General features: G+C 40.9%; 1 protein-coding gene across 1 annotated transcript; it reads left to right on the top strand.

Annotated features, from left to right (window-relative positions):
• Positions 1–314: 314 nt before the first annotated feature.
• Positions 315–13,818, top strand: LOC308397777 (WD repeat-containing protein 26). The gene is made up of 14 exons (XM_080883880.1): positions 315–926; positions 2,967–3,066; positions 3,829–3,885; positions 6,520–6,656; positions 7,165–7,262; positions 7,508–7,664; positions 9,133–9,271; positions 9,431–9,571; positions 9,918–10,037; positions 10,868–11,013; positions 11,343–11,421; positions 11,550–11,679; positions 12,094–12,288; positions 12,411–13,818. The coding sequence occupies exons 1-14, from the start codon at positions 622–624 to the stop codon at positions 12,434–12,436; spliced, it is 1,830 nt and encodes a 609-aa protein (XP_080740006.1). The 5' UTR covers positions 315–621; the 3' UTR covers positions 12,437–13,818.
• The last annotated feature ends 4,111 nt before the right edge of the window (positions 13,819–17,929 follow it).

Below are 17,929 nucleotides of genomic sequence, written 5' to 3' on the forward strand. Positions count from 1 at the left end.
TCAGTAGACTAGCTACACTAGATTTACTCATTACGCTAATTCAAAATTCCGGATATATTACACTTCAAGTCTCTGGAGCACTAAAATTAACTTTAATATGAAATGTTATTGTTTTTTGATCATTATTATGCTAACTAGGTTCTCATGCACCACCCATGGATTATAATTCTACCCGGAAGCCTGGTAGTGTAGGAATTTCCGGTTACGTCAGGGCGTCAGGACTCCATTAGAGCTGCAGCTGTTTTGAGAGAAACAACAACAAAACGGGCTAACTGATAGAGCTTCCACAGTGACAGTACTCTCTAAGCCTGACAACGAGGCCTCAGATCTGGAAGCTTAACCTTCATTTCCCACCCGGAGCTTCGCCGGCTTCTAACCACGGCCGCTCTCGGTGAGGAAACTCTGGCCTCCGCTTCCTCCTCCTCCGACTCGGACACCGGCGGAGCGTCGCCGCCCCCGCGGAAGAAGCACCGAGCCTCGGCGGTGGAGGGAGCAGGAGAGCCCGGGGCTTCAGCAGTTTTGACAGGCCTTTCCGGAGTTGTCCTAGGACGCGGTGCATACTCTCAAGCCACCTCTGCCATCCACTTTAACCGAAGTGTTGTCAACAACCTCAGCAGCAGTATGCAGGCAAACGGGGCTGGACAAGGACAAGAATCCTCGGAGCTCTCTTGCTTAAACAGCGCACAAAACGGGGAGTCCTCCTCGGTCGGAGGAACTCACTCAAATGGCCTTCTCTCCAGCACAGATAACGGTAATAACGTCGGTACCAGTAATGGATCTTCAGTAGGGCCTTGCACGGGGACTTCGGCTGCTTCTACGGCCTCGAGTTCGGAGGTCGGCTCGTTGAAAAAGAAGAAACGACTAACGCAGGCGGAGGAAGATGTCATACGATTAATAGGGCAACATCTCCACGGACTAGGACTGAAGTAAGTTTATTCAGTGTGTCAGTCGAGGAAAAACTCGCGAAGGCAGTTAACCTTAGCATCGAACATAAGAAGTGCAATCTGTATAACTTGGATTTTATGTGAAACTGCGAAATAGCAGCTGGTAAAGGCGATATTAGTGCGCTTGACAGACACAAACATGGGGGGATGGGGTTGGTAGTTAGCCTGTGAGCTCGGCAGTTGGTAGAAAGAAGGGGTCCATCTTGCACAATAACAGCTAGCATCGGTAGCCTGCGCTAAGGTGTTGTGTCTTGATATTAAACGTTCACGGAAAGATAAAACATAGTTCAACATAGAGCTGTTTCACGAGTTCACCATAACTCGTAGGAGCCTTTTAATGCCAGTTACGTCACGATCTATTAATAAATGTTATAGATTTCGCAGTGAATAAAAGGCATTACATCATCTAACATTAGTAACGTTTGTTCACACAAAACAAGGATCGCAGATTTGTTGTGGTTTTTCAGCTATATAAAATGGAGACGGTTCAGTTTTCCTAATTAGGTACTTAAGCAGAATGATCGAGTTCACGACGTGAGTTTTACGTTTGAGAGGTTATTGCGCAAAAAGCAATTGCGGAGAAAAATGTTAGGTTAGTGCACGGGGTTTTCAACGTCGGCTTTTTACTCTGGTGGCTTTCTTCTTTTTGTAGCTCGTCTGCAAATGCAGCACGTTTTTTTTTTTTTTCATTTGGGGTTTCTTTTTAGAGAGGTACATGGAGAAGTCTTGTAATGCTGAAAGACACTGTAATAACGGGTATGGGTTATGAAATATGACCTGGTTATTTTAATATTCCTAGTGCACTCTTTGCATTTCTTGATGGGTCCTTGGAACTATTTATTTCATCAAATCAGGCACCATTTTACACAGCTATCTCACGAATGTTAGAACTTCTCTCCTGCCTTCATTTTTTCCGTCTTTGTTGCTGTGTCCGAGCAATGTGTCATCAGCCAGTCACAAACAGTGACGTGCATGTATTGGAGCGTGTATTTATTTAAAGTCAGCAGTCAATACTGTGGGCGACATTTGTTCCCGAACTGAGCAGAATCGGATGGCTTCATGGCGGCTGAGGAATGCGCTTTCTGCCAGCTGTTTCACATGGAAACGTTGGTTTGAATCTAATTATAGAAATGAGGGTTTGTTGTTTTTTTTGTTTTGTTTTTTTCCCAAGAAACGTGTGTATGGTGATCTTCAAACTGCCAGTGGTTGGGTCGCTTGATTTCTAGTGTTCAGCTGAGAAAGTATAGCATTATAGGCATTATAAAAGACATTGCTGTGTTTACTATGAGGGGTTTTTTTCTTTTCTTTTTTTTTGGGGGGGGGGTGAAATTGCCTGGTATGAAACAGAGCCTCTACATTTCAGCCAGGGAAATACAATCGAAATCGGGCTCAACACAGAGCTGCTGCGCCACTCCATTGATACCTGAGAATGATGTCATCATGCTGAAGGTGTCAGCCACCCCCCCATACCCATTTCACTTGCATTATCTTGCACACACATCTCTGCAGGAGCTTTTATGGGAGTGGAGTGTGTTTAGCAGAGGGATGGTGTTTGCACAGATGGTTATGGTTCACTGTTGACAGAGCCGAAGGGGGTGATGTCAACCGCAGTGGAAGCTTGATTCATGTTGGTGTCCACAAATAATGCTGGGGTGACACAACTGCCCCACAACCGGCTTCTCCCAGTTATTGTTAGCCATTAAATTATATTCTCCCTACTGTCGGCCACAAACATTAATATCGTCTTGTCACCCAGTACACTATTTGCCATCACCATAAAGTATTGGCATAATGACATAAATGACTAGTGGGGAAAAAGGTCTATAACCTACCTAAAAAATGTCACTTAACATAATGATGGGCTAACTTGTCAGCTGACTGAGCTCACATTTTCAGGTATGACTGTTAATAGCTGGAAAACCACATTTGCCCTTGATTTTATTTTTTTCTCCTTTTCACATGTCTCATCATTATATATCTGGATAACTTCCTCTCCTCCACTCTCCTCCTGTGTCTCTGCAGTCAGACGGTGGACCTGCTGATGCAGGAATCAGGCTGCAGACTGGAACACTCCTCAGCTACCAAGTTCCGCAACCATGTCATGGAAGGAGAGTGGGACAAGGTTAGTATTTGTTTACAGTGACTACATAATAGGAAATATTCTGGGCAACATGGAATATGTGACAGTGAAATTTCACTTCAAAACGCAGAGCTAGAATACATACAGTATCTTTTCAGATCAGTCTCGTCTCATATTAATTATCAACCAAAGCTAAGTTTATGAAAGCAGCAGGTGGTAACATAGGTGAGTTCAAACAGCAGTCTGTACGGGGCACAGTTATGCAAACCCAGCAGCATGAACTTGTTTAATTTTTAATGTTGAAGCCCGCAGGACAACCCTCTGTGGCTGAGTAGAATGAACAGAAATTTAAAGGTGACGTAAAATGCTTATTAAGGCGTCTTTATGTAATTGGCTTTTAAATTGCCAGTTTATTTTATTAGCGCTTGATCCAGCACTTTACAGCAGACCCATAAAAGTGTTAATGCCGGTAGAAATGAATCTCCTGGTGTAACGAACCTACATTGGTTTAGAGCACCTGTGGTCAAAATTAGACTAATACACAAGCAATTTGTTTTGATCCCATAAAGTTATCTACAAAACGGTAAAAGTAGCTGGTAGTTTGAGATTTGACCTTTACATTTTGATCACTGCACAGTTGCATTGTCAAAGCCTTATAGATTAGGTGACCATAAAATCTGTATCACTGTTTATATAATTAGTTTTTGGGTTGTTTTTTTTTCTTGTGCATGCATGGAAAGTGCTGAGCTAACGATTTCTCCCTCTTTCTCTCCCCTCTGTCACCCTCCTTTTGTTTCGGTGCAGGCTGAGAATGATCTCAACGAACTGAGAGCATTGATGCATTCTCCCAATGCTATTGTGGTAAGCTCCCTTTGCCCAAACCTGAACTGGACTGAATGACAGTCAGTCAGTTAGCAGGCACAGCTGGACTTTCCAGAATGACACAGTTATAGAGCAGATTCCTTTTTTTTTTCTTTTTTTTTTTTTAGAGCAGATTCCTGTTGTGGACAGCGCCACAAGAAGGAGCGAATCCACATTTAGATTTAGAGTAGTGTACTGGATACTGTTTTTGAGCAGAGTGTGACTCCACATTGCAATGCTGTTGGGGTTTTTTTTTACATAGTGTCTTTACATTGATTATAACTAATAATCCACCAGTGTGTGAATGTGAGAGTGAATGAATAGTGGAATTGTACAGCGCTTTGAGGGCCCCGAAAAGCGCTATATAAATGCAATCCATTATTATTATTATTATTATTACTATTAATAGATTTAAAAGCTATGTTTTGGTTTGATTCTTGCTACTACAGCTTTGTTTTTGCCAGGTCAGTCAATACTGGGAGCAGATATGAGAGATCAAGAATTTCCATTACAGAACATGGTTTAAAAGAATTAAATATGTATACATTTAACAGCACATTGAGAACATATCCATGTCAGCTACAGTATTTAACAGAAAAGACTGCAGTTGTGTATTTCTGCAGTACACAGTACATCTATCAGGGCCTTTAATATTGAATACCACTGATCCACAAACATTTATTCCTGTGAAGATTAGTATGAGAGTAAATACTTTACAGTATCAGTTTGGTAATGAGGCTCAGCTCAGACTAATTATCCCTAGCTAGCATGCTAATTAGCAACAAGATGAGCTCCAAAAATACTTCAGAGTCAAGTGCCTGCTGCTCTGTGTCATAAGGTTTCTAACAGCCATTCCCTGCTGAGTTATTGTGAAAATGGATGTAGCTTTTTAATGTTTTTTGTTTTGTTTTGTTTTTTTTTCCCCTTCATAACGCCATTTTAGTTCTTGAGTTGAGATTAGCATTGTCATAGTCAACATGACATTCACAACAGTTCTGGAGCACAGTTTGCTCGTGTCACGGGCCTAAGGGGGAGAACTCTGAGATGTGTGTTTCTGCCCTCTTTATTTACAGAGTTATGTGGGTGGATTTTGTGTAGTCGATGTGAGTGTGCTTGCTATACTTGCATACCTGAGATAGGATGGAGGCGCTTAACACTGCAAATGACATCGCTAAACTGCAGCAATGTGTAAACACTATAAAAGAAATGGTGATGTTAATATTACCATATGTGCTCTGCATATTTGTAAATATATTCTAATAATGACAAATTGATTTTTTTTAAATTATATTCTACCACTAATTTGAGTTTTATTGTATCAGTGTCATATATCCTAAATGGGAATGTTTAGTTTTTTTTGCTTCCTTAAAATGTGGTACTTTATCCTTTTTTATGATAAAGTTATGCAAACTAGCTGTCTTGATATATATGGTTAAAATCACTCCCTGTCAGTGTCAAAGCAGTAGTTTAAGCTTATTTGTCATTCTTTTATTTTCTCCTTACAAACAGAATGCCAGTACACTCTGATAAATGGTTTTCATTGTTGTGGTACAAAAAAGAAACATGTTTCAGCTTGAAGGCATTATCCACGTAATTCAAAACAACAATAAATGATAACCAGGTGAGCTTTAAACGTCACTCAGTAAAAAGAATGCATAATTGCTTGATAGGGTGAAGCACACAAAAGGCCTTTTTTATTCCTCAGCTAGAAATCCAGTATGATGTATGTTGCCAAGTATTTCAAGGTGTATGAGTATTGCTTCCTCTTTGAAGGTGTAGTCACGCAGATGCATTTCTGTTATGGAGGGAAGCATATAAGTGTTAAATGTTACAATCTGAGTCCAAAAGGTTTGAACAGAGATCTGTTGTTGAGCCGTTTCTTTTATTTTATTTATTAGTATTCCATATTTTCACTGTGCAGATGCATATATCGGTGCCACTTATTTTTGACTTTGATTGTAAAATGTTATAAAGAGCTAATAAGAATTTATGCCATTGTTGGACAAGGTCTGGAAACATCTTATTTTTGTTGGCGTATTTTTCTGATATTTTCAGTATATGTTAATATCTAAATGAGTTTGTTTTTTTTCATCTGTATATTATGATAAGAATGTTACTATGGGATGGGGACATCTGCTCTTGGGTGATAATGTGGCTTTAGCTACATGAGATTCCTAAAAAGTACTTTGCAACACAGAACACATATTATTGTAGTTTGGAACACCTCTGTGCGAGTCTTTATTCATTTATTATTATAGATAGTTTCATATTTTTAATCTAACTTATTTTCAGTTATAAAAACTGGATGGGGTTTCTGGCTCTGGCAGTCATGTTTTCTTCCTGAGAAATCTTTGCTTGCTGGGTATTGCATTTATTGATGCATCCTATCATGCAATTATATATTCTCTTTAATGTTTGATGTTTGAACCTTTTCCCAAAATTAGAATGAAGGCTTTGTTAGCTGGCGCCAGCCTTATTTGTTTTGATATTTGCAGCTATGGGAGACTTGGTGCATTGAACGTTTGGAATTGAGTACTGTTGCTGCTGTTCTTTACTATTTATTTCTTCCTCCTGTATGTTTTTGTGTTTATAGATTACCTTCTTTATACCTGTGCTTCTCTTCTTTCTACTCAGCGTATGAAGTTCCTGCTGCTGCAGCAGAAGTACCTTGAGTACCTGGAGGACGGAAAAGTCTTGGAGGCTTTGCAGGTCCTCCGGGGAGAGCTGACGCCGCTCAAGTACAACACAGATCGCATCCACGTACTCAGCGGGTACTGTTTAATGTTACCTCTGGCTTATAGCCATCATCAGGATGTTCACCCTGTCTGCACAAATACACACCTACTAACCACCCATATAGCTATTGGAGAGTCCTGTAGATGCTAATGGTACGCCTGTTTGGTGATTTACTTGTACCAAAATCTGCACCTGTATAAATATTGTTTGCTAATAATTAAGGGAATATTAAATTGTCTTACATTATGATAATTAATGAAGCTTAAGCTGTTGAATTCACTGTAAAACGTCTATATGGTAAATGATTTTAGTAGTAATTTTCACAGTGCAGTTCTTGTCACGCTTACTGTTTTATCTCCAGTAATAAAACAATCATGGATCTTTTTGCTTGATCTGCAAATGTTAGTCAGCTCTCACTATTTTAAGCTCCTGTTTACTTCCTGGTGATAAGATGTCTTTTTAAAGTGGTAATAATCCTTCATGGATGTTATGATGTCCTCTGTGTGTTTTTTGCTTAAACTGCGTTCTTGTATGTTGTTTCAGGTACCTAATGTGTAGCCATGCTGAGGATCTTAGGGCCAAGGCAGAGTGGGAGGGCAAGGGCACGGCTTCACGCTGCAGGCTGCTGGATAAACTACAAAGTGAGGAGGCATTTCCATAACTGACCCTGTACAGCTAACAGATGTTGTCTTATTTTTGTGTGTGTGTGTGTGTGTGTGTGTGTGTGTGTGTGTGTGTGTGTGTGTGTGTGTGTGTGTGTGTGTGTGTGTGTGTGTGTGTGTGTGTGTGTGTGTGTGTGTGTGTGTGTGTGTGTGTGTGTGTGTGTGGGCATATTCCATGTACAGCTGTGAATCTCTATGATCCGTTTTTTCCTCTCTATTTGTAGCATACCTGCCTCCTTCTGTGATGCTGCCCCCTCGTCGACTGCACACCCTGCTCCGGCAAGCAGTGGAGCTGCAGAGGGACCGCTGCCTTTATCATAACACCAAGCTGGACAATAACCTGGACTCGGTCTCTCTCCTCCTTGATCACGTCTGCAGCAGGTTGGTACTGCAAAGCTAGCATGTTGCACTGTCTCCGAGACGCCAGACTTTGCTAAATTATAAAACTGTAATATTTTACTCTTGTTGTTATAAAACCAAAATGTTGGAGCTCCTTGTGATTCTAAATGTTGTTTTTGGAGTGGAAGTCAGCTGATTTTTCTCTTTAATGACATACTCCACTACTATGTCTCCACTACTTCTTTTCTTTTGTACCTTGATGCTTCGTATATTTTAACCTGTCGCATTTTCTTTCTCCTATTTATTTGCTGTGTATTGTAATGCCCCAAACACCTGTAGCTCATCAGGGAATGGACATGCAGCCTCTGGGGGTGTCCTCTGGTGTCTGGAACGTTGACACTGGCAAAGGATCCTTTAAGTCTTTTGTAGTGTGAGATAGGGTGAAGTTGATAGGTTGGGGGAGTGGGGTGTTTAGTGTGCACCAATGTTTAAGTAGATGGTACATGTCAAAGCAATATCCAGGATAAATCCAGGATTTTCCAGCAGATAATCACTGTTGTTCACAACCGGTCAGTGGTTTTACTGCTGTGGCTCATCTAAAATCGATTGCTTTAACTGACACAATGAAGGGAAGATGAAATTCAAGTTCTTTAAGGCTCTGGTTGCTCTGTCTTTGTTCACACACCCTTGGAACAATGCACAAAAGTCACCAATGGTGCCTTTGGATTGGCAGACTGAGGATTGACCTCTTTATAAAGGGCGAGCAGTGGGTGTGTTACATCTTCAGAGGATCACAGTTCAGTGCAGTGGTGCTGGCGAGGAGAGTCTAAGCATTAGTTCAAACTCCAGTTCGGAAAGAGGAATATGGAAACTGGGCCAACTGTCGATCTCAGGGAATAGTACAGGGTGTGTTGGAGTTTTCCCCATAAATCTACATGCATATTATGGACCTGGGAAAATGCATATGACCAAATCCTTTAGGGGACTCGCTCCATTTAGTAGAAGAGTTCAAGAACTTTGCAGGCTTCTTCATGAGTGGGGCAAGGGTGGAATGGATAGAAAGATCAATCAGAAACTGTAGTGATCTGGGCACTGTGACTGCTTTGTGTGGTGAAGAGAGGGCTTAGCCCAAAGTTGATGACTTTCTGGTAGATCTTACCCTCACCAGTGGGCACCAGCTGTGGGTAGCAACTAAAGGATTAAGAATACAAGGAACAGAACCAAGATTCTTTCAAAAGGTGTCCTTACAAGTGTAAGGATTAGCGATACCAACTGTTAGCTACAAAGTGATGGGCAACATGCCAAGTGTTTTTCTTTTAGGTGGGCTGTAGAGCTGGTGGGAGCTCTGCTTTGCATGAGGGGCTCAAAGTAGAGCTGCTGCCTCTGTGCAGTGAAAGGAGACAACCGAGGTGATTAAGGCTTAGACGGCTGCCCCGGCCACCTGGACCTGGGTTAAATGGATGACTGAATTAAGATTTTAACTTTTTCATCTTGTGTGTGTGTGTTACAGGAAGCAGTTCCCATGTTACACTCAACAGATTCTGACTGAGCATTGTAATGAGGTGTGGTTCTGCAAATTCTCAAATGATGGCACCAAGCTAGCCACTGGCTCCAAAGACACTACTGTCATAATTTGGCAAGTGGACCCAGTAAGTTTTGGGGGTTTTTTTATTAGTATTTTAATTTCAGACTTTAAAATCTCTTGACAATTTGTTTTTTTTCTTGTTGTTTTTTTTAATTTCCACAAATAAGGGCCCAGTCCATATTGTGTCTCAGGGTTTTTCTTTGTCCTCTTACTATCTGTGTAGGAGACCCACCAGCTGAAGCTGCTGCGAACCCTGGAGGGTCATGCATACGGCGTCTCCTACTTAGCCTGGAGTCCCGATGACACCTACCTGATCGCCTGCGGACCGGATGACTGCTCCGAGCTCTGGCTCTGGAATGTTCAGGTAAGGTTGATGCACGGTGGCTTCACTTGTTAACTTTAATGCTATATTACCTCTTCAAACAGCAGAGAACATAATAGTACAGTTGTGTAGAAAAGCATACATTGGTGAATCTCAAAATCTTTCTTTTTCAAAATGAGGAAACGTGTGCTGGATAACCTGCCTTAGATACTCTGTAGTGTGCTGTGTGTACTCAGTGACCTCTCCGCTTCACGGATCCCCTTCTGTTTCCTTTCCTGTTACTCAACCCTCCCCCACTCTTGCTTTATATTTCTTCTCGCTGTCTCCCTTCCCCCATTTTCTCTCCTCTTGATTTGCACTCGGTCTGTCAATCCCCCCTCTTCACCAGACGGGGGAGCTGCGGACCAAAATGTCCCAGTCCCATGAAGATAGTCTGACCAGCGTGGCCTGGAACCCTGATGGCAAGCGCTTTGTCACTGGAGGACAAAGGGGACAGTTTTATCAGTGTGTAAGTTAATTATTTTTTTATTCTCTCTCTATGTCTAATGCACAGTTGTTTTTAGTTTGTGTGCTTTCGTCAAATTTTTCACCTTTTTTTTTTTTCTTAAAAATAATTAATTAGTCATCTCAGCTATTTTGTTATATTTTTGTTGAATTTTTGTTGAATTTAACTTAAGTTTTAACTGCTGTAACAATTTTTCCACGTTTGGTGCTAAATAAAGCATATCTTATCTTGTTATCATTGCTTCTGTTAATCAGTGCTGAATTCCTGGCATGTTTTCATAATGGCGTGCTGGGGAAGAGAGAAAAGGAAAAGAGATTTGGTTGTGTTAGCAGCTGTTAAACGTCTATTGAAATGCTGGGATAACCTTAATCAGGTTTTCAAACAATCATAGGCTCTTTCAGTATTGTGATTTTCTATCCAACTTACTGAAAGAGCCCATAAAAATATGTTTTTCACAGTTGATCTACAGCTATCTGTGTGTGCTTTGTGACTAAGCAGGTCTTTCCCCTCCCAGGGTGGTTCCCTGTACCTTTTAATGAAGAGTTTTGACACCTTGATATATATGAATAAAGATGTGGTTTGACCATTGGAATAAGTTTGGGATTTTTCCCAAAGGTTTCCCCTCGTAAGCTGATCATCCCCACTAACTTCTGTTTCACAATCGGTCATTTTGTCCTGGAAGCAGGCCTGAAATATGACAGAAACCACTTAAACCACTTCACAACAGAGAAACAAGTGCTTCCCCTCGTAAGCGTCCAATGGGAGTAAGAGTTTAGTATGATTGCCATACTATGCTGTTTCAGTGTTTCTCTTCTCTGATGTGTGTATTTCAGGACCTGGATGGCAACTTGTTAGACTCCTGGGAGGGTGTGAGAGTGCAGTGCCTGTGGTGCCTGAACGATGGCAGGATAGTGCTGGCCTCAGACACCCACCAGCGTATCCGGGGATACAACTTTGAGGACCTTACGGACAGAAACATGTATGTGTCAGCGCTCCTCACCCCTGCACTGTTGTATACCTACATGAAATATTGTTGACATGTGCCATTTTTCTCAAGGGGCTAATCCAGGTGTAATGAATCGCTAATCATGGTAATTGCTGGAGTTGATCTCTTCTGATGCCGAGCAGTGCTCCTTTTATAGCTATGGTTTCACTTTAAAACGGATGAATACCACAACAAACTCTTCCCGAATTTTAGGAACTCTACAGCTGTCTGTAGTATTTGCTCTAAAATATCACGTTATACTTATCAGTTACATCACACATCACAGTGCCTGACAGGCTGTCTTGTTCACATGTCCTTTACAGAGTTCAGGAGGACCACCCTATCATGTCTTTTACTGTTTCAAAGAACGGAAGATTAGCTTTGTTAAATGTAGCAACTCAGGTAAGCTACTGATCAATTCAGGCTCTTTACAGCATCAGTCCTGCTAAAATGCATGGCTGCTTTGTTTTGCTAAACTGTGTAAAGTATCCTTCAGTAGTTACAGTCTGTTGGTCTACACCTTTTTGTAGGGAGTGCACCTGTGGGACCTTCAGGACCGGGTGCTGGTAAGGAAGTACCAAGGTGTTACCCAGGGCTTCTACACAATCCACTCCTGCTTTGGAGGACACAACGAAGACTTCATTGCCAGTGGCAGCGAAGGTACAGTCAGAGTGCTGTGGGAATAAATGGCCACGTTTTCACTATGTTTGTATGAGTCTTCTTTCAGTGTAATGTTTTCTGGTCCAGTGTCCTTTCTGCGTGTAGCTCTGCATGACTTCTGATCACCATTATAGTAGTGACTAATTTGTGAAAAGTAACTTAAATGCCTTAATTAGGGTGGTTAAAGCCCTTAGCAGCCAATTCCCAGCCAGCCCAGATCCTTTGCTGTATTTCATTCCTCTGCACCCTTTCCCCATATTTCCTTGTGAAATATGGTGAAATGTTTCTTCCTTTCATTCAGTTTCTTTAAACTTTCTAAATTCCGATCGGTGTTGTCTTTTACATTAATTCCCCTACAATTCGAACCCTGTTTACTTCCACCTGTTTTATTGCTTTCTTTATCTGTTGCCACAGACCACAAAGTATACATCTGGCATCGGCGTGGTGAACTTCCTATCGCTGAGCTCACAGGCCACACGCGCACCGTTAACTGTGTGAGCTGGAACCCGGCCATCCCAAGCCTCATGGCTTCTGCCTCCGATGACGGCACAGTACGCATCTGGGGCCCTGCACCCTTCCTCGAATCACAAGAGGCAGATGGGCTCAACGGTAGTTATAACTGTTGGTTATAACATGATTTTATTTTATTTTTGTTTTTGTTCATGTTGATTTATGCTAAAATTCTCCTCAAATCACCATTTTGATCTACTAAATGTTTATTTCCTTCTCAGAAAACTGCAGTCACATGGACAGTTGATGGTCACTAATAGAGCAGAAACCGTGTCTCTAACAACAAACAACATCCCACAGTAAAACACAATATTCATGGGCGAAGAAAACCCAGCATCCACATATTGCAAGAGAAGAATAACCAACAAAAAAAGAGAAAACATACGGAAGAAAATTGTCTCCTCACTGGCCTAGAAAAAAATAGCGAGTGTGAAGACTGACCGAAAACTCGTCTTCATCCGAAATCCAATTCTGACCTAAAGGCCTGATAAATGAGTCGGCGCCCAGCGGGATACTCCCTGGAGAGCTGTAATGGCTGTTCTCCTCTTCCAAGCAAACCCTTCTTCCTCCATGTCCTTGCGTGGTCACCAGCCATGCCAGGTCCTCACAAGTTTCCCAGGAAACCCACCTCCACCTGGAGCTTGGAGCACATCAAGTCCCTGTGATGCCTCCAGACAGACACCGCAGATCAGCCGTCTGCTCACTGGACTACATCTGTGTGCCTGTCTGTCTCTCACGTTACCTGTATAATGTCTCCATGGACTTGGGGTGGGGTCTTGCTGGGGGAGGATGGTGCATAGAGGTGGGATATAGCAACTATTCTGTATGTATGTTTTCCTCTCCCCCTCTTTCTTGCTATATTAACATTCAATCTTTTGGACAAAGGCTGAAAGTCCACAGTGGAAACATTGACTGACCAGCTGAAACACAGACAAAAAAAAAGGCTATGCTAAATGTTGGATTTTTTTATGATAGTCATAGGGTTTATTCTCATTTAAGAGGTGAATCTTAGCAAGTAGTGCCCTTGGAAAGCTTTAGTGTGAAGATTCCACTTTTTGTTTCTCAACATTAGGAAAATAAAATCTTTTTATTCCTTAATTTAACTGCTAAAGGACAGTTGCTGTTCTGTTTCCAACTGACAGTACCCCCCCCCCCCCCCACACACACACACACACACACACACACACACACACACACACAGTCTGTCGAGCTAGCTACCGCACAACTCCATTACATCTGCCTAAGAGGAGGACAGAGGAACTCACAGTTCACATATCATCTGGGAGAAGGGAGGGGTGGGTCTTTCGTTGTTGATAAGGTGGCGTTTCCACTATCAAGACATACACTTTGACCTTTCTCAAGAGACATGCTTTCAGATGTGAAAAGTGCAACTTTTAATGCACATCAGTGACTGCTGTTCCTCCTCTGTGAGTGTGAGTGTGAGAGTGAATGAGCGATTATGCATGCACACATTAGTATGAGAGCTGACGTTACTGAGTGCAGATTTAATTGGCGTGTGCTTTGTGTGTGTGTGTGTGTGTGTGTGTGCGCGCGCGCGCATGCATGCATGCATGCATGTGTGTTCAATTCGCACCAGCAGATAATCCCCCACCCCCACCCTCTCTCCAATTCTCCTAATCCCATGTTAAAATTGTAAAGAGGATTTTAAAACCAGTTCTGAGTTATCCAAAGCCCCATAGGGACCTCTATCTGTGGAACAAAGAATACTTGAGAGCCATTTTGTAAAAGAAAGTCATTTTGTTTGTTTTGTTTTTTTTAATCTGGGGCTTTAATTTTTACATTCAGATTTTTTTTCTCTTTTATTTTTCTCCCTACCACGTGGCATTTAAGCGACACTGAACCAGTGACATCTGCTTTTTGTGGGTTTGGGGAGGAAAAGGAAATTTCAAAAGAGCAATTCGAGCGAGACATGTTTCCAAAAAGCTGTAAAGTGTTGTTATTAGCAAAGAGTAATTTCTTATGAGAAGTTAATGATTGTAATTAATGGACGTGTAGTAGGACAGCCCCAGAGAGGAGAGGCACCAGTACCCAGATCCACGCTTCGAGCGCACAGTTAGGGAGTGTTGTTGCAATCCTAGGAACGCACACAGACTGCCTTCCTGTTTATACAGTTGCACACAAACCTTCACTATGTACGGCAGCACCCCCCCCTCCCCCAAACTGCACTTTGAGTAGTCTTTTCTGCTCTCTTGCACATACAGCAATGGCATAAATCCATGAAGTTCCCAGCCTAAAACGTAAAATGTTACATTGGTGAAGACGTAACCTACATAGGAGATTGCTTACAGGAAGCAAGCCCTTACTATGCCTCTATGCATCTAAAAAGCAGTGGCTTGTCTTTGACTTTTTGAAAGCTCACCCTCACTCTCAAAAGGCGTAGCAGCCTCTTCTCGAGGGTACCGCTGTCGAGCTTAGAGAGAATTCAGCATTAACCCCTGCACCCCACTTCACTCTCCAGCCAAGTTTTTCAGTGGTCAGTGCACCATTCAAAGCTTTCTTCCTCCCTTTTCGAGGGTATGTAATGACTATTTGCTACAGACTGATATACAGTGAAATGTTTCAAAACAGTGCTTTTCTGTCTGTTTTTATTGGACTTTTTTGTTACTTTTTTTTTTTCCTTTTTTTTTGTTGTTCATATATCATTTTTTGGTTGATCTCTTTCTCTGTATGATCATATTAAAGTATAACCAGACATTTGGAGTCCTTTTTGTTTTTGTTGTAATCTTTATAACCCTTTTTAACTCTTTTATGTTTTAAATATATTTTGTTCATCTGTATTCAGTTGCATATTTTCTACCACTATCACAAAAAATAAAATAATATGCACAGTAACACTCATGCACCTAGGAGTGAGAAGAGTCGTAGGAAGTGTGTTACCTACAATCAAATCAGGTTTGATCTATCCACCCCTCGCCTTTAAAGAGTTTCCTTCATGTGAAAATCTTGTTTTATCGCATGTCTGTGTACGCGACCGATCATCCCTCTCGGCGTGCCGTTGTAGATTGGCAGTGGCTACTTCTCTGACCCCACATCAAAGCCAAATTTACTTGAGGCACTTGTGTATGTGTTGATCTGATATTCACACATTGAAAACCTCTATCTTGACTCCTAGACCATAGAATGGACTCCTCTTCCACGCCCCGCATCATTTCAGAAGACTTGAGACAAATGGTACACACCAAGACCCCGAATAAGAGTTCCAGTAAAACCCATCGTTCACCTGCTGGTGGCAAATGCTATGTCTGTATGCAACCTGGTGTCTGCTCTGTTCTTTTGTCTTGGGTTTACCAAGGGACTTGTTTCTGATTTAACTGTCTTATTTCTCAGAGGTAGAGGTGGTGGGTGGGAGATACTAAGGGCTTACAGTAGCATCTCTAAGTTCCTTGGGTTTGGGCGGGAAGGGGAAATGTGTGGATTTACGTTCAATGTGTTATTTACAAAAGTGATTGTACTGTTTTGTATTGTTGTGTAGGGAAAGTGTTATGTATGCATATTTTCAATAAAGCATTCAGGGTTTTGAAAAAAAAACCAAAAACAATAAGAATGGTCCATCGCCGTTTGGTGGGGCAGGAAACTTAGGAACCTGTGAGATGCTTAGAAATCCACTCTGCTACTCTCCCATCCTTAAACAGCTCGGCACAACTCGACCCCGAAGTCACCAATGTGGCAAAGCATTCGTGAAGGTCTCTGTTTCCAAGAGAGTTGGCACACTGTAAATAAAATACTAGAATAAATGGAACACAAGGAATGAAAATAATTAAAATTTCAAAATAAATGAATAATAGAAATGTGACTTCGAAATTATACATGTACTCATTCTGGATTTGAATCATGCTGAGACGGGGACGCCTTCACTCTTAAAATTTGTTGTGTATAATGAAAAAAGAGCTTCTCCATACTTGCTTCATTTCAATTGCTAAATAGTTCTGTGTCAATGTGTGGTTTAACATAGTCCTGCTGAATTAATCAAGGTGCGCTGCTCCCATTACCTGTGCATATCATTAAGTATTTGTGGTGCCTTTGCCAAGGTCCCATCCTATGTGCATTGAAGCAGCCTCTCCTCTTTTTACACCCTCATACCGAGACTCCATGACATTACTGACCTCTAGTGTGACGAGTCATAAGCAGATTTATTTCACTGTTATCAAATTCAAAGTGAGCATGCATTAAAAAAGGCAATACTTGTGTTTCTTCATTTTCTTTGTACTATCAGATCAATAATTTCAATTCTGTACCAATCAATTCAACCATTACTTTTTCTATGGCTATAGTTTACAAAGCATTCCAACTTTTTGGAAACAGGATTGTATTTTATTTGTCTTCAGTGATTTCTGAAAGGTCATGAAAGAATGTTTGGAGTCAGACCTTCTGGGAGGAGGCTACCTTTGATATCAACATGAGGAGACAATAGAATAATTAGAATAATTTAAGTTAGGTGTTGTTGGCCATTTCAATACAAAGATGGCTATTTTGAGTAGTAATAAGTACACGTGGAGTGGGCTCAAACTACAATATTTTATGTGAGCCCACAGTGCTCAACATTTAAGTGCAAGTCCAAGTGAAATTATTATTTTAAACTAAAAGCAATATGAAAACTATTGGCATAGCTGCTGAAATTCAAAAAAGGGGGAAAAAAAGAAACAGGTCACAATGACTGACAATAAACACCGGTTATGAAAAGGGGAAGATCTCGTTAAATACATTTTCATTAAATAAATTGTGATCATTTTGTTAAATTGTACTTTGACTTTTTTGGCAATATTGTGTTAGAGACTTTCATGCTAATAAAGCACCTTTGAATTGGAATTTGAAATATCGGGTCTATATTGAGACATGCAATTCTTTCATGATTACGGAAGCTTGTTTTCACCTTAGCAAAAAGTAAAAAAATAAAAATAGATACATAAATACAATTGCCATGCAGAGCTAAGTTGAAATGCCACATTATTGTCTCTCAATTTTGAGTTACCTATGTCAGAATGTCCAAATTTCGAGATACAAACGCAAACCCAAAATATTGACTTTCAAACTGCATTTGTTTTATTCTTTTCTTTTTTTCAGAGGCGGAAAAAGGCTTCCATATATAATACCTGAATATTTACAGTTAGGAGCTTAAAAAAACTGGATCCTTTGGCCCTTTTCGCCCCCTGCTGGTTAATTTCGAACTACAAATGGCATTTGTCCCACAATAACAGGCGAGAAAGTAGTCATTGACATGACATTTACTTGTTTACATGTCATTTACTCAGATTTTAAAAAATACATTGGGTTTTAACAAGATATATATATATATATATATATATATATATATATGATGATATATATGATATGTTTTGTGCAGATGGATGAAAGATTATCGGGGTTGCTAAAATGATTTGATGATTATGTCGTCGGAGTACTGGCCATAGTAAAGACTCCAATGATCACATGCCAAAAAGTGATCTGTTATAAATGACTTCTTGTCCAGTAATCTGTCAAACATATTCTCATGAGATCATTCCTGTCACAAGGTAAAAGCTGCAATTAGTTTTTGTAGATACAAAGATTCTTTATTGCCATGCAGTCACAGAACGAACTTGTGTGGTAGTTCTCAGCCTAAAAGCAGACGGTATTTAAAACAACAGGGTAACAGTACATACAAACAAGATATAACTCAAGAAAACAACATAGAAACACCGGGAACCTAATTTTTCGACACATGGATCACTTTTTGGCACGA

Source organism: Rhamphochromis sp. 'chilingali', assembly GCF_963969265.1.
Source record: "Rhamphochromis sp. 'chilingali' genome assembly, chromosome: 5".
Taxonomy (NCBI): domain Eukaryota; kingdom Metazoa; phylum Chordata; class Actinopteri; order Cichliformes; family Cichlidae; genus Rhamphochromis; species Rhamphochromis sp. 'chilingali'.

Excerpts from the sequence above, each read along its gene's own strand:
- LOC308397777 (XM_080883880.1), top strand. The coding sequence starts at position 622 with ATGCAGGCAAACGGGGCTGGACAAGGACAAGAATCCTCGGAGCTCTCT. Across the intron at positions 3,886-6,519 it reads ATTCTCCCAATGCTATTGTG|CGTATGAAGTTCCTGCTGCT; the intron begins GTAAGCTCCCTT and ends CTTTCTACTCAG. Across the intron at positions 7,665-9,132 it reads CTTGATCACGTCTGCAGCAG|GAAGCAGTTCCCATGTTACA; the intron begins GTTGGTACTGCA and ends TGTGTGTTACAG.